Raw genomic sequence first — 14,928 nt, forward strand, 5'->3', positions numbered from 1 at the left:
CTGCACAAAATCACGTTTCTCATAATATGAAGTTTAAAATTTAGAATGGTAAATGTTGTATTTGTTAAATAAAAATATATTTTTTGTCCAAGGACTTGGTTATTACCCGAGCAACTCCGGGCATTCATCTAGTCTAAACTATCATAAGAGTAGTGTCCACCCGTCTGTCCAAATCCAACCTAACAGCATTAGGAAAAATATTCCATTGCACGGAATCGATTCTGGGGCATCAGTCATAGACCACATAACATAATCATAAGCTAAAAACTGCTAATCATGCTGTAAACTGTAATAATATTGGTAAAGAGTCTGACTCGGACATGCTCAGTCTTCTTAAAAATTGCCGAAAGAGTGTTCGTTCTCATTCTGTAACGCATTTGTTGTAATTTTCAGGGCGTCAGCTGATGTAACATTTTATGATGATTTATTTGTTATCAAACATTTTTATAGACCTATGATGTCATCAAATAATATGCTATAGATCTGCAAATTTATAAGTTATGTAATAATAATCTATCAAACGCTACAAATATATTTATTCAAGAACAAGTGACAAAAACAAACCATATTAATAATACATGCAAAAACAGCATTTTTGAAACAAAAATATTTGCATCGTTTGCTCGGCCAATTGGATGCTGATTGTTGCTTTCGTTTGGATGCATTGCATCTTGTTCTGGCTGTTCAATACCATTCACAGTGTCTTCTGACCACAAATCTTGTGCACTGCCGAACTAGTTGATATTATCATTTAAACAACTTTTTAGCAGAGCAAAACTTTCACATTTTGCCATAGTTTGCTCAAATAAGAAACTTTTAGTCAAGTGACACAGCTAGTATGCTAAGCGTGCTAACCACATGTTTTAGTCTCAAAATAGCAGTAACGGTTTCCATAGTAGCTGCTCAACCGTTTTATATGCGTAGAAGTATCAAGCCACGTTAAACAAAAAACTACTATTAGTCTAATGCAGTCATTTATTTCGATGGAGTAGCTTTTAAAGTTTAAAGTAAAAAAATGTAAAGCTTTGGAATTAGAAAATGGACTTTGATTCAAACAGCAAATGGACTTCGGTTTGAACAGCAAGAACAAAAGAATTAATTGTAAATGATGTTCCCAAGTCATGATCAGTACCATTTTGTGGACACTTTTTTGCTGATCATTTGCTATTATGGGTTCGTAAAGATCAAAAAATGTTACAGTAGCCAAATGGAGGTAGCATTTAATTAAAGGGTGGCGCTCTATTTTTCAACCCTTCTGTAGTGGTGGTCAAATAAAGGTGGCGTTCAAATAGAGGTTTTACGATAATATAATAAACTAGAGTATAATATGATTAAATGTAAGATAGTACATTAAAACGTAATACATTACAGGATAATAAAATATAATTTAATACAGCATAATATACTGTGATATAGTATAACAACATGTATACTAACAGACCCACTAACAGTGTTTATGCAGACTAACAGACAGACACACAATGACAAAGTCAGATTTATTAATATAGACATACAAATCGCATCTGTAAAAGTTAGTCTAATATATATTATTTTCGTTATTTCGTATCTGTGAAGTGTGCAACATAACATTAATTTTCATGAGAAAATGAAGCTTTATAGTTTGTTTATAAATTTCAAGTTTTCTTCAGTGCTACCTTTAAGTGTACAGGTGCTAAAGCTGTTATAAGGGTTAGACGTTAACTGTTAACTTTAGCCATGTCTCAAATAGAGATGTTAACTATTAGCTGTTAACTCCAGCCATATATTAGATTAAGATGTGACAATATAGATCAAATTGTCCTACTATTTTGTTCATACTATAATAAGAGTGAATAAAATTGCGTAATGCATTATGCCTTTGTGATTGTATCATCACTGTTATATGTACAGTAAAGGTTTGAAAACAGTTGCTACAGAACAGTTGATGGAATCCTTATCTCCTAAGAGAGAGGGAGGAGATTACTCTTGGTCTCCTAGTTTGGTTGTGGTGTGAATGTGATTAGCTTTTACATGCAGGTATCTGAGTGTGAATAACCAAAAATCATTAGAAACCTGCTAAAACCTCTTCACCTTTACATTAGAATTTGAATTGATTTATATTTACATAATATTAGATGACTTGCTATTGGAACAAAGGTGTCCTTTTTACAAAGACAATCGTTTGATTAGAGAGGAAAGATGTCATTTTTAAGTAATTCATTCTGTAGCTTGTAGCAGCCATCAGTTAGGTAAAACCAGTGTAATTGTCTAAGAATTTAGTTGTATTCAATGTAGCAATACTTTACACAGAATTATCCATTTAAAAAAAACTTAATGCCTATATTTTTAAATTTAAAGAGAAATACAAAAAATATAATAATTGCTGTTTATTAGAGTTAATTGCAAAGATAAATTATGGGATAAGAAATAAAAGCTGTAAAGCAAACCAACACAATGTAAACACGTGAAATCAAGTCAGCAACCAGCCTATATCATAAGCACTAACGTAACAGCAAACTAGTATATAATATTAATATAGCTATGGCGCGCAGGCACATTTCTATGTGATAACACGAGTACATGATTACATAGTCTCATGAATACATCACTACATGTCAGCAAATGATTTCCTATGATCACATGGCTACATGAGTAGAGCAGCAGTATGACAGTGAGCATGTCTTCATATGATTTCGTGGCCTCATGAGCATATTATAACGTGATAGTTTTATCACATCACACGATCTTATTGCAAGCAAGTAGTTAGAATGCCGACAGAACCATATTTGTTTGTCTATGCAGAAAGTACTGTTGGAGTTGTGATAGCAGTTGTTGCACTTGTTTTTGACGATTTCTTTTGACAACAGAACAGGCGACTCTTGCAGCAGTATTTTTTATAAAACGTTCGAAGAGCATTTTTAAACTGTGGGTTTAAATATGAGTAAATTATAGGATTTGTTACGTGATTAAGGTAATAAAACTGCCATAAAAAATTTTCGATAGTCGTTTCTCAAGCAGCCATCGTAGCTTTTTCGTCTTTCACAAATATCGAATACGATCATGATGCTCATTGGAGAATAAGCAAGGATGAAAGACGCAGTCACAAGAAAAAGTGTTACTGCCGTCTTCAAATGAGGGAGATTCTTTTTATTTTCTTTCATTCTCTGTGAAGTTGGTCTCGTAGAATCGCTATTTGTCAAAGCAATCTCTTCAGTTAAAACTTCATCAAAGTTACTATCTTTTGGGGATGCTGCTGCACCTATACTTATAGTTTGATCAAGGTCACTAGAGCTCGTCGTATCTGTTGAGTTTATCGCTTTTAACTTTTTTGTCGATGGTTTATAATTTATCATTTTTTTGTGCATTTTGTAGACTTTAGTAAATATCATTGAGTAGAAAATGGTGATGAGGCATGCTATAATTAAAAAAGCAAAAATTACACTTTTCTGTAAATTTTTCACCACCTTGTTCGGCAAATAAATATCATCTGGTTGACAGATGCGAAAGTCACAGAAAAACGCATGGCAGCGTGAAACATCCATTTTTGTTCGTGTGGAAAAACCAAGAGTTTGAGGAATGGCAGCTACCAAACATATCACAAGAAGAAACAAGATGGAAGCCTTTGCTCTGAATGGAGTTATTAGCTTCCTGTTAAGGCAAATAATTAGCAAAAACCGGTCCAAAGCTATTAAAAACAATATACCGCATGACAGAGGAATCGCAAAGTAAACCATAAACCTTTCGAGTTTGCAAAGATGGTTTGAGCCTGAATTTCCACCAACAAGTGTAAATATGGCTATTGGCATCGCTGTCATACATATAATCAGGTCGACGATTGCTAGGGCAATTATATAGATTGATGTTGTTGTTTTCTGCATATATTTGCAGAAAAGAATTAGTGTTAGGAGGTTGCCCAGAATACCAAAGATGCACAAGGGACCATAGAGGAGCGCCCCTGCCCATATCCATCCGGATGAACTAAAATCCAGCAAGCTGATTCTCTCAATCCTGTTGGTAGTTTCATAGATAATTTGCAGTTCATCGCACATTTGCTTTTTCAGGCTGTCATCACAGGATACATTAGCAGTTGTCCATTCAAGCTGGCGATATTCTTTGGCAGCTACAAACAGTGAAACTATTTCACCAATTTCATCAGTAATAAAGATTTTACACCTTTCAACTGACGCGGAAATGATGCGGCGTGTTATCTTTTATTGCTGTCAGCTTTCATTTTTGAATTAATGCTCGCCACCACAAAGATCACAACTACAAAGGGTATTAAACGTGTATTAAAGTGTACTAAAACTAATTCTAAAACATGTCTAGATGACAATGGTCAGCTGCCAGTCATCAACTCCAGGCTAACAAACTTATCTCCATTTACATGCAATTTATAAGCTCTCTAGTCTTTTAGTAATGGGTGAATCATGTACAGAGGTGTATTGTTCCTCAACTTAAAAATATTGATAGTTTTGAAAGATTTTTGGTACAAGAAATGTCTCAAAAGTTTGATTTTCTAACATTTATTTAAAACCCACTTCAAATGTTTGTTAAAACAAAACTTTAATAGTTGAAAAAGCGAGTTAGATGATATCAAAGAGACACTTTAGAACATCTCTTGCAAGAGAATTGCTTCTTAGTAGCTCAAATAAATAACACTTCATAAAATCATAATACAGAGACTTTTGAAAATGACACTTCAAAAGTGTATTGTACAGATATAGTACACATAAGTATACTGTATACATGGTGACATTTTTAGTCACGAAAGATAAAAAATCACTAGTTGTATTTCAGCAATTAACATGAATTGCTGAAATACACACAATACAAACATACAACTTTTTAAAAGCACTTTGCTTCTGTAAATATATAAAAGTTGTTGATTGTATAGTGATAGTTTTGCAAAACTTACAAATGATAAGTTCAGCATCTTCTTTCTAGCTTCAAGTAAAAGTTGGTAATAGTAACAAGCTTTGCAATGATGTTGACATGATTTTCAAAGTAGTTTGAAAATAAACAGAAATATTTTAGAAGTAAACATTTTTGTCTGTGATGATGTTGGTGTAGTTTTGGTACTAAAATAAAATATTTAAAATGTTTATAAATATTTAAAACTATTTAAAAGGTGACTTAAAACTTTGTTTATACTAACGTTGGCTTCATTGAACAATAATTAAGATTCAAACACAGAATTAAGTTGGTAGTTGAAAGACTACCAACTTATTGCTGTGATATTTCGCATTTTAGAGAACATACTAAAATGTGAATATAAAATTGTGCTGCAGCATAATAATCACACTGATATATTCTCCTTCCAAGCTTTTACCATTTGATGAGCAACCAGATTACCACTTGATATTGAATTGATGCAATCGAGTTTCACAACCAGCTTAACTGAGTGTAATATTGCATTTTAAAATGGCCACAAAACTCTGATAACAACGTTGACCCATATAGTGTAGGAGCATTTACTGGTAATAGAAATATTCACTCACTGACGGCCATGCTTTCCATGGTTGTTTCCATAGAAATACAGTTTGTCTGTAGAGAAACTATCTCCTAGCTCTGGTTTCAGTAATAGCTTCTACAAAAGTAGGTGTTTGGTGAAATACTTTAAAGGCATCAGTACTAAGAGGTAAAAGTAAAATAGCAGTAGGGGTGATGATAAGCGGTATTAGAACTAGCCTACACTTGTAGTAGTATTTGTATTTATAATATTAGTAGCAGTATTCGTAAGAGTAGCATCAGTCTGCGGTGGTAGGAGTCAAAGTAGTACTAGTAGAGGTCCTAGTATAGTAGTATTAACAGTATCGGTAGTAGTAGTAATATTAGAAGTATCAGTAAAGTAGGAGTAGTAATTAGTGAAAAATTGCTAGAAGCAGAGGAATAATGGTACCTGCGTAAGATGCCATAGCACTGTTATATAGAAACAGAGGAATAATAGTACCTGTGTAAGATGTCATAGCACTGTTATATAGAAACAGAGGAATAATAATACCTGTGTAAGATGTCATATAGCACTGTTATATAGAAGAAGAGAAATAATAGTACCTGCATAAGATGTCATAGCACTGTTATATAGAAACAGAGGAATAATAGTACTTGTGTAAGATGCCATAGCACTGTTATATAGAAGCAGAGGAATAATAATACCTGCATAAGATGTCATAGCACTGTTACATAGAAACAGAGGAATAATAGTACCTGTGTAAGATGCCATATAGCACTGTTATATAGAAACAGAGGAATAATAGTACCTGCGTAAGATGCCATAGCACTGTTACATAAAAGCAGAGAAATAATAGTACCTGTGTAAGATGTCATAGCACTGTTATATAGAAACAGAGGAATAATAATACCTGCATAAGATGCCATATAGCACTGTTATATAGAAGAAGAGGAATAATAGTACCTGCGTAAGATGCCATAGCACTGTCATATAGAAGCAGTGGAATAATAGTACCTGTGTAAGATGCCATAGCACTGTTATAGAAGCAGAGGAATATTAGTACCTGTGTAAAATGCCATAGTACTGTTATTGAGAATAGACAAGTCTTGAAAGCATCACTAATTTACATAAAAATTGACTACAGTCCGTTTTAGAGTTAGGATGACTCACGAAAATGCCATTCTGAATTAACTAATATGTTAGGAATTGTTTTTATTTGTTCTTATCTTGAGTTAATTTTTTTGCAAATAAAAACAATGAACAAGTTTTTGAACCCAAAATTTTTTACCTAACATTTCCTAGATCATATAAATTAGAAAGATAAATACTTGAGATCATCAGCAATTATGACTCAAGAGACAACTAGATGCAGACTTAAAACTTTCTCTAGGTGGCATCATTTAAGCAGCATAAACCTCTGAACTATGACATCAGAAACATCTCATAGAGTTGCTTGCACATGCTGATAACTTAAATGTAATTCAACTAAATAGCTAAAATACAATTTATTATAAACATAATTCAGATGCCAAAGATGAATTGAAAAAATTGTTTTAAAAACACTTTAAAACAATGTTTTAAAACAATTTTAGATTGGCAGCAATTATGACTCAAAAGACAACCAAGTATGTGCTGACTCAAAACCTACTTTAGATGACATCATTCAAGCAGCAGAAACCTCTGAATTGTAACATCAGAATCAAGATTCGGCGTCACTCGCACTCGCCAATAACTTAAAATGTAAGTCAACTAAATTGCTAAAATGCAACATATTATAAACATAATTCAACGATCAAAGTTGAATTCAAATTCATTTTAAAAAGACATTAAGAAAACGTTTTAATGATAGTCTTTTCTGATATACGTTAACTATTTATCAGCAAAACAACTTGAATTAAAAAAAAAATTACTTGAATTATATTGCTGATGCATGTAAATCCTCATTGAAAGATCTACTAGTTAAAATGATACAGTCACAACCAAACATTCCTTTCACAGCGGGTCTTTCCAGCGAATGGAGCTAACTTTTCTCATTTATTACTAAATATGATGATGAAGTATAAGCAGCCAATCAGCAGCAAGTGCACATCCTCAGGCGCTAGAAATGAATCACACCTATCATCTTTATATTCAAACAACATTTACAAAAGTGCTTTGTGCTGATTGCTGAAAACGATTTTTTGAATTGTACAAAGATATTTGAAAGAATATGGTTTGTACTTGAATTTTAAGTGCATACACTGATTTCCAAAACTGCAACGTTTTGAGAAGCCTTGTATAACATATATTAACTACTGAATGCGCGACATTACACAGGTAAAAAAACAGCTTACAAGCAGAGGCAGGTAATGTACATGTAGTTACCATTGGCTAAGTTTTACCATGTTTCTCACATCAGCAAATTGGATAATTTGAGTAACTTAAGCTAGTATATTGCTAAACTTACTATAATAAGTGTCGTGAATCCAGCTCTAGTGACGTTAGGCGTTACACAAAGTCGTTATGCATATTTTAACCGTTGTTATGAATATGAGAACGATTAATCCAATGCACTGCAAGTAGAATGTGTGGTTTAATGGTTTAGCTCGCTTGCCTCCAGAACTGGGGGTAATGAGTGAGTGAAGCGCATTTTCATTGCTAAAATTATACTACTATAACTAGACACACGACAGACAAACCAACAAAAAAACACTGAGTTTTATATATATAGATTACAAAAAATGTTGAGTCAAATGTTTACTTAAATTCTATATTGTATATGAAAACGTTTGTCTAATATGGTGACCATCATAAATTGAGGTTTGATTGTATTGAACTCAGTTGTGAGTTTTTTCATATCAAATATTTAAATAATTTAAAATCATTGTGAAATTAAATTTTAATTTTAATAAATTTTAATGAAATTAAAATTTATTTATTAAATTTTAATTTAATAAATTTATTAAAATTTGTTTGTATAAAAAAGATTATTTTTAGTCATAATAAAAAGTGGTCCAAAAATATATTATTAATAATAAAAATAATAAATAATTCATTGAATAAGTAAAGTTTGTTAAAGGTTTAATTGCAAAAAAATTCATATTACAGTTATTTGGTATCAAAAGGTTTACCATGTCTTACTCTGCTTTGTTGTAGGTACAAAGTATGTGGAAATGTGATTACAAACTCTTAAAAGCTCAAAAACGAACAGTTCATTGCAGCCATCACGACAACGCCGAAGGCTGGAATCCCTTTTCAAAACGGCTCAAATGGGGCGTAGTTGAACACGATGTGCTTATGTTTATACTTTCATGCAACCTCATTCGTCGAAATATTTTCACAAATATACCCACACATTCAATAAAATCATGTCTACTGTCCTTATGAGTCTATTTCATCATAATTGTAATGCTGTCACTTTTAGCACTGCTATCTCAAAACCTAGCCTAAAGTTTTTTAACCTTAGCTCGAATGAGTGCATAACATTGTCTGATAAACATGAGGAGCCTGTTGGTCACCTGTGATAGTTGAAAAATGCATGAAGTATGCATTTGGCATGAAGTATAGGTCACATGATTAGATTACGACTAGATGATTAGACCAAGCTGAAAAGAAACTGTAAAGTAGCGAGTATCTATATTTGATAAGGGCTTTCCGGTAGCACCCGAAGTGTTTGTCATAAACTAGTGCTACGAGACATTTTTATTGAGCCTTTTATTGGCGCTTCAATTCACAAGATAACATCACATGTCAAAACAATAACCACATCGAGTTGAGTACGTCATCAAAATAAAGGAATTCTAATCTTCGGAATTTTTGTGATGGCTGCGATTAACTGTTCATTTTTGAGCTTTTAAGAGCTTTTAAGAGCCTGTAATCACATTTCCTAATATTTTGCACTTACAAAACAGCAGAGTAAAACATGGTGAACTTTTTGAGTCCAAATAACTGTAATGTGAATTTGGTTGCAAGTCAACCTTTAACTAGATACAAAACAACAATTACCAGAAACAAGAAACAAAAAAAACTGAAGAATTTACGTATTTATAATAATAGTAAAACAATAAATATTTTATTGAATAGGTAAAGTTTGTTAACTAGATATAAACCAACAATTACTCTAAAACTACAAAATTCTGACCACTTTACTTAGTATTGTAGTTGGTTCTGTAGATTTACAGATATACAAACAACTGATGGCTGGCAGTTCAAACCAGCTCGCTGCCGATGATTCACTCTAATCTTTAGATAAATCTACATAATATGATGGTATCTTCCATCCGCTGTAACTTATCTAGTCAGTAATTATGGCTACACTGTTCTCTTGATAAAGAACATTCTCCTTTCCTTACTCTTCTATTAATATCTACTTATAAACTTGATACAGTGGAATACCAACATAATGATGTATGAAGTCTAGCATTTAAATATGGTTGGTTACATGTAGGAAGAAGTAATATGTATTGCCATATCAGTGCCAATATCATGAAACATTAATATTCTTTTTATATAATGCATATTGTAAGATAATATAACATAACAATTATAAAAAATATTACAATATAATTATATATAGTATAAGATAGCAGAACCTAAAATAACATAATATAATACAAAATGATACAATTGAATAAAATATAATCTATAGCAGCATAACATAACATAAATTATTATAATACAAATATAATATAATTAAATATCATATAGCATAGTGCAATATAATAATACATAATGCATTTCATTATAATACAAAACAGCATAGCCTAACATAACACAGTAAATTGTAATACAAAATAATATAAATATAACATAGCATAATAAAATGTAATACAGCAATGTCATACAATATTATATACTGTAATATAACATAGCACAATTTAATACAACGTAATATAGATAGATATTAACTTTATTCACACTGGTCAATAACATTTAAAGCAAACTATACCACGAAACAAAAATAAAATAAAATAAAAAGATAATAAAGTGAAGTAAATTATGTGTGAAGATGACAGAAGGAAGTGAAGGCGATCACTGTGGAGACCATAGCAATGAACACTCGACTAAACTAATCTTGTATGCAGCACACAAAAAGTTTACAAGTCACAAACTCATGAACGAAAACTCTACTTTCATTATACACAACACACGCTATTCACCGATATTTATAGACTTACCAGCATTATCGATGTTTATGTTGTTTTACCTAGGTGAATATTCCTAGACTAATGCAGACGAGAGTTGCAAAAAGTTTTAATCACGATAGCGAATGATATTAATAGTAACATTATTTTTTGCTGTTCACTATTGAATTTATCACCTATTATCACGAATTATCACAATTTTTTGCTACTTATGAGTGACGACTCATCCTGCCGTTGAAATAATAATATAATTTTCTCGTTAGTCTGCCAATCACTGACTACGCTTGATCGCTGATTTCTGTGCCAGTTGCTATTAATGCCTGCAACTTGGCACATTCTTTTCACCGGTGGCAGCGGTGGGATTTTAAAACATTAACAACTCAAACTTGTAAAGGTTACAGACCATGGCTTCCTAAAAGTGCAAAGGATTTCTGGGCTACTTTAAACTACAAGCATAAAGAAACACGCAACCTAGAGGCCAACAGATAAGTGGTCCAATTTATGACAGCTCATCAGATGTATCTGAGTTCCTGGAAAACTTCAAAGAGATACCCAGCTACAAATGGGCAGAGGAAGAAATCAACCTACATTTTAAACAGACACTAAAGGGCAACGCAGCAAAGGGAATATCTGCAGCTAGCTACAAAAACAAAAACACAGCTAATAGAAAACTATGGAAGTAAAGAAAGACAAGCGCATTATTACTAAGGAAAACTTTGTTTTCTGGTATAGGATTGAAAGGCCTGTTTGTTTTACACCTACCTTTTGAGCAGAATTAGAGCACGAGTTGATACTCTAGTTTATGAGATAATAAAGTCTACATGGCTTGAGACCCATAAATGATTGTCTATTTATATTTGCAGAAGCCTGACACTGTCAGTATTTTTATGTTCACGTTGTTTATGGTGATAGAAGGGCTGCATATAGTGACTCCTGAGGGTAAACTTAATAGTCTAAAACTTTTGGCTGAGAATTATAATTTCCTACAATATTATAACATAGAGTTTAATATAATATACTATAATATAATATTATAGCATAAAGTTTAATATAATATACTATAATATAATATTATAACATAGAGTTTAATATAATATACTATAATATTATATTATAACATAGAGTTTAATATAGTATACTATAATATTATATTATAACATAGAGTTTAATATAATATACTATAATATAATATTATAACATAGAGTTTGATATAATATACTATAATATAATATTATAACATAGAGTTTAATATAATATACTATAATATTATATTCTATGATATAAAGTGGTATGATATAAAATAATATTATAATATAATGATATATAATATCATATATTATAACAGACTGTAATGCAATACAATTTAATGTAGAAAAAAATAATACTAAAGTTGCATTTTATAATAATGAGTAACTCTGTGTGTAAACTCCCTGCAGGCACAACTACATGTAAATGTATCTACCGCTCTATAAACCCAGATAAACTGTAAACTCTAAATTTGGTACAATAATATGTAGGCCTATGTTGCTGTAAAACTCACAGACATAACTCAGTAATACCACATCTTCAATTAATCACTACATACATCCAAATATCTCTTTAGAAGTGGTTTCAAATAAAATTACATGTAATTTTCTGTGAAATTAAATGAAATTTTATGTAATTGGGGTAATTACATGTAAATACCCTAATTACACGAATGAATTGGGGTAATGAAATTACATGTAGTTTCATTACCCAATTCAATACCCCAATTTTAGATTCATTTTGGTTTTATTGCGTGAATGTATAAACACACTAACATTCTAGTAACTGTTTGTCTTTATGTGACGGAAGTTTGCCGAGGCCAAGCCGATATCGAGGTGACCGACGTCATGACTGGTAGGAAACACGCCCGCTGGTGAGACTTCCGGTTGGACAGCTGCCAAGTTGAACGCGCTACCGAAGGGCTGAGCCAATCAAGAAGCGAGAGTGTATAAGGAACGATTAAAGCGACAATGAGTAGAGATCCCTGGCAGTCTCTCGCATGTGATTCATTGTACACGCACACTTAAAATTGTTTGTTTTCTTTTATATATTGTCAAATATGTATATTATTTTATTGCCTTGCACCTAGTGGTTTTTTGTGGAGCAGTGAAGGGACCATGGCAGTTTCCTTTATATTTACCTGCGCAGAAACCACACAATATTTTTGCCTATACTGTGACTCTACATTATTAAAATATTTTAGTCATTCTCGTAACAGACAAAAAGACAAACTTTTAGGTCAACTGTTGGCATTTTTGTGATCTAAAACATTCAACCAGTGATTCAAGGCAAGGCACGTTTCACACATGCCAAGTGATAGCTTATGTGTTAAAACTTTTCTATCTAACCTGCAAGTAGATAGTATGTCAAAACTGATCAAAGCAGAAATTACCGACGTGTATGCATTAAAAGTTTTTTGCAACTGCAAACTCTTTGCGTACACACTAGAGCTTTTCAAGTCTGCCCATGAGCACACGTAACAAACTGCTGGTTAATTATAATATAGAAAAGTACATTCCATGTTTGAAAACTACTTATGGTTTCAAAAATATATTTGATGGGATGTCTTTAATGATTTCAAAAACATCATCAGCATAATCTTTACAATGATAAGAGCCGTGTCCAGCCATCTGTCGAAAGACGCGATTGAATGTTGGGAAATATGTTGCATAAAACAGAGTTTGAACACGTACGATCTGATTACCCGCAAAGGTTTGCTGCTACTGCCTGCGACACTCAATCACCTTGCCTTGCTGTGGAATAATTGTGTCAATACTTATTATTTATGATGATCACAGTGAACTGGACTGCTAGGGTACTAGTCTGTCCATCTGTCTGTTTGTCCATCTGTCCGTCCCTCTGAAGCCACGGGTAGATTTTGGAGATAAAGATTGCTGGTTACAGCGATTCAAACTCATGACATTCAACATGGTGGTCTGACGCTCTCACAGCTCGGCCAATGAACCAACCTCAAGATATTTAGGATAATTATGAAGACACTGATTTTTTGGTTTGTTATTGGACCACCTGATAATCTCTGACGGAACATTGGGTTGCCAGGCTACTAACCATAATATAGATTCTTTTTCATTGTAAAACTAAACGCCAGTTATACTAAGATGAACTAAGGCTAATCCTATGTTACGAAGCTATGATGATATTTTTGTCTAGACAACTCGCATCAAATGGAATCGTCACGAGACTAGATATGACTGATGACAATGATGCAGCGCTAATCAACATCTCCTACAGTATATGATGCCATGATAAAAAAATTCCAAAAAGACATCTGAATATGATGCTGCGCAGATGCTTGACAAAGCATATTGGAAACCTGACTTATGAAGCATGTGCTCCTACTTAAACCTGACTTATGAAGCATGTGCTCCTACTTAAACCTGACTTATGAAGCATGTGCTCTTACTTAAACCTGACAGATGAAGCATGTGCTCCTACTTAAACCTGACTTATGAAGCATGTCCTCTTACTTAAACCTGACTTATGAAGCATGTGCTCTTACTTAAACCTGACTTATGAAGCATGTGCTCCTACTTAAACCTGGCTTATGAAGCATGTGCTCTTACTTAAACCTGACTTATGAAGCATGTGCTCCTACTTAAACCTGACGTATGAAGCATGTGCTCTTACTTAAACCTGACTTATGAAGCATGTGCTCCTACTTAAAGCTGACTTATGAAGCATGTGCTCCTACTTAAACCTGACTTATGAAGCATGTGCTCCTACTTAAACCTGACTTATGAAGCATGTGCTCTTACTTAAACCTGACTTATGAAGCATGTGCTCCTACTTAATCCTGACTTATGAAGCATGTGCTCCTACTTAAACCTGACGTATGAAGCATGTGCTCCTACTTAAACCTGACTTATGAAGCATGTGCTCCTACTTAAACCTGACTTATGAAGCATGTGCTCCTACTTAAACCTGACTTATGAAGCATGTGCTCTTACTTAAAGCTGACTTATGAAGCATGTGCTCTTACTTAAACCTGACTTATGAAGCATGTGCTCCTACTTAAACCTGACTTATTAAGCATGTGCTCTTACTTAAACCTGACAGATGAAGCATGTGCTCCTACTTAAACCTGACTTATGAAGCATGTCCTCTTACTTAAACCTGACTTATGAAGCATGTGCTCCTACTTAAACCTGACGTATGAAGCATGTGCTCTTACTTAAACCTGACAGATGAAGCATGTGCTCCTACTTAAACCTGACTTATGAAGCATGTGCTCCTACTTAAACCTGACTTATGAAACAGGTGCTCTTACTTCAACCTGACTTATGAAGCATGTGCTCTTACTTAAACCTGACTTATGAAGCATGTGCT

The 14,928-nt window shown here is 33.0% G+C and overlaps 1 protein-coding gene across 1 annotated transcript; it reads right to left on the minus strand.

The window, feature by feature from the left end:
- Window positions 1–2,812: 2,812 nt before the first annotated feature.
- On the minus strand, window positions 2,813–5,568 carry LOC137391164 (cysteinyl leukotriene receptor 1-like). The gene is made up of 2 exons (XM_068077537.1): window positions 5,478–5,568; window positions 2,813–4,099 (listed from the first exon to the last, which is right to left on the minus strand). Exons 1-2 carry the CDS (start codon window positions 5,506–5,508, stop codon window positions 2,946–2,948), a joined length of 1,185 nt encoding a protein of 394 aa, XP_067933638.1. The 5' UTR covers window positions 5,509–5,568; the 3' UTR covers window positions 2,813–2,945.
- Between the last annotated feature and the right edge of the window lie 9,360 nt (window positions 5,569–14,928).

Source organism: Watersipora subatra, chromosome 3 (assembly GCF_963576615.1).
Source record: "Watersipora subatra chromosome 3, tzWatSuba1.1, whole genome shotgun sequence".
Classification (NCBI taxonomy): Eukaryota; Metazoa; Bryozoa; class Gymnolaemata; order Cheilostomatida; family Watersiporidae; genus Watersipora; species Watersipora subatra.

Bases quoted from the DNA above. Each gene is read 5' to 3' on its own strand.
- LOC137391164 (XM_068077537.1), bottom strand. From the start codon at position 5,508: ATGGAAACAACCATGGAAAGCATGGCCGTCA. The intron at 4,100-5,477 runs GTGAGTGAATAT...CACTGTTTGTAG, and splicing joins CATGGAAAGCATGGCCGTCA to CTGCCAAAGAATATCGCCAG.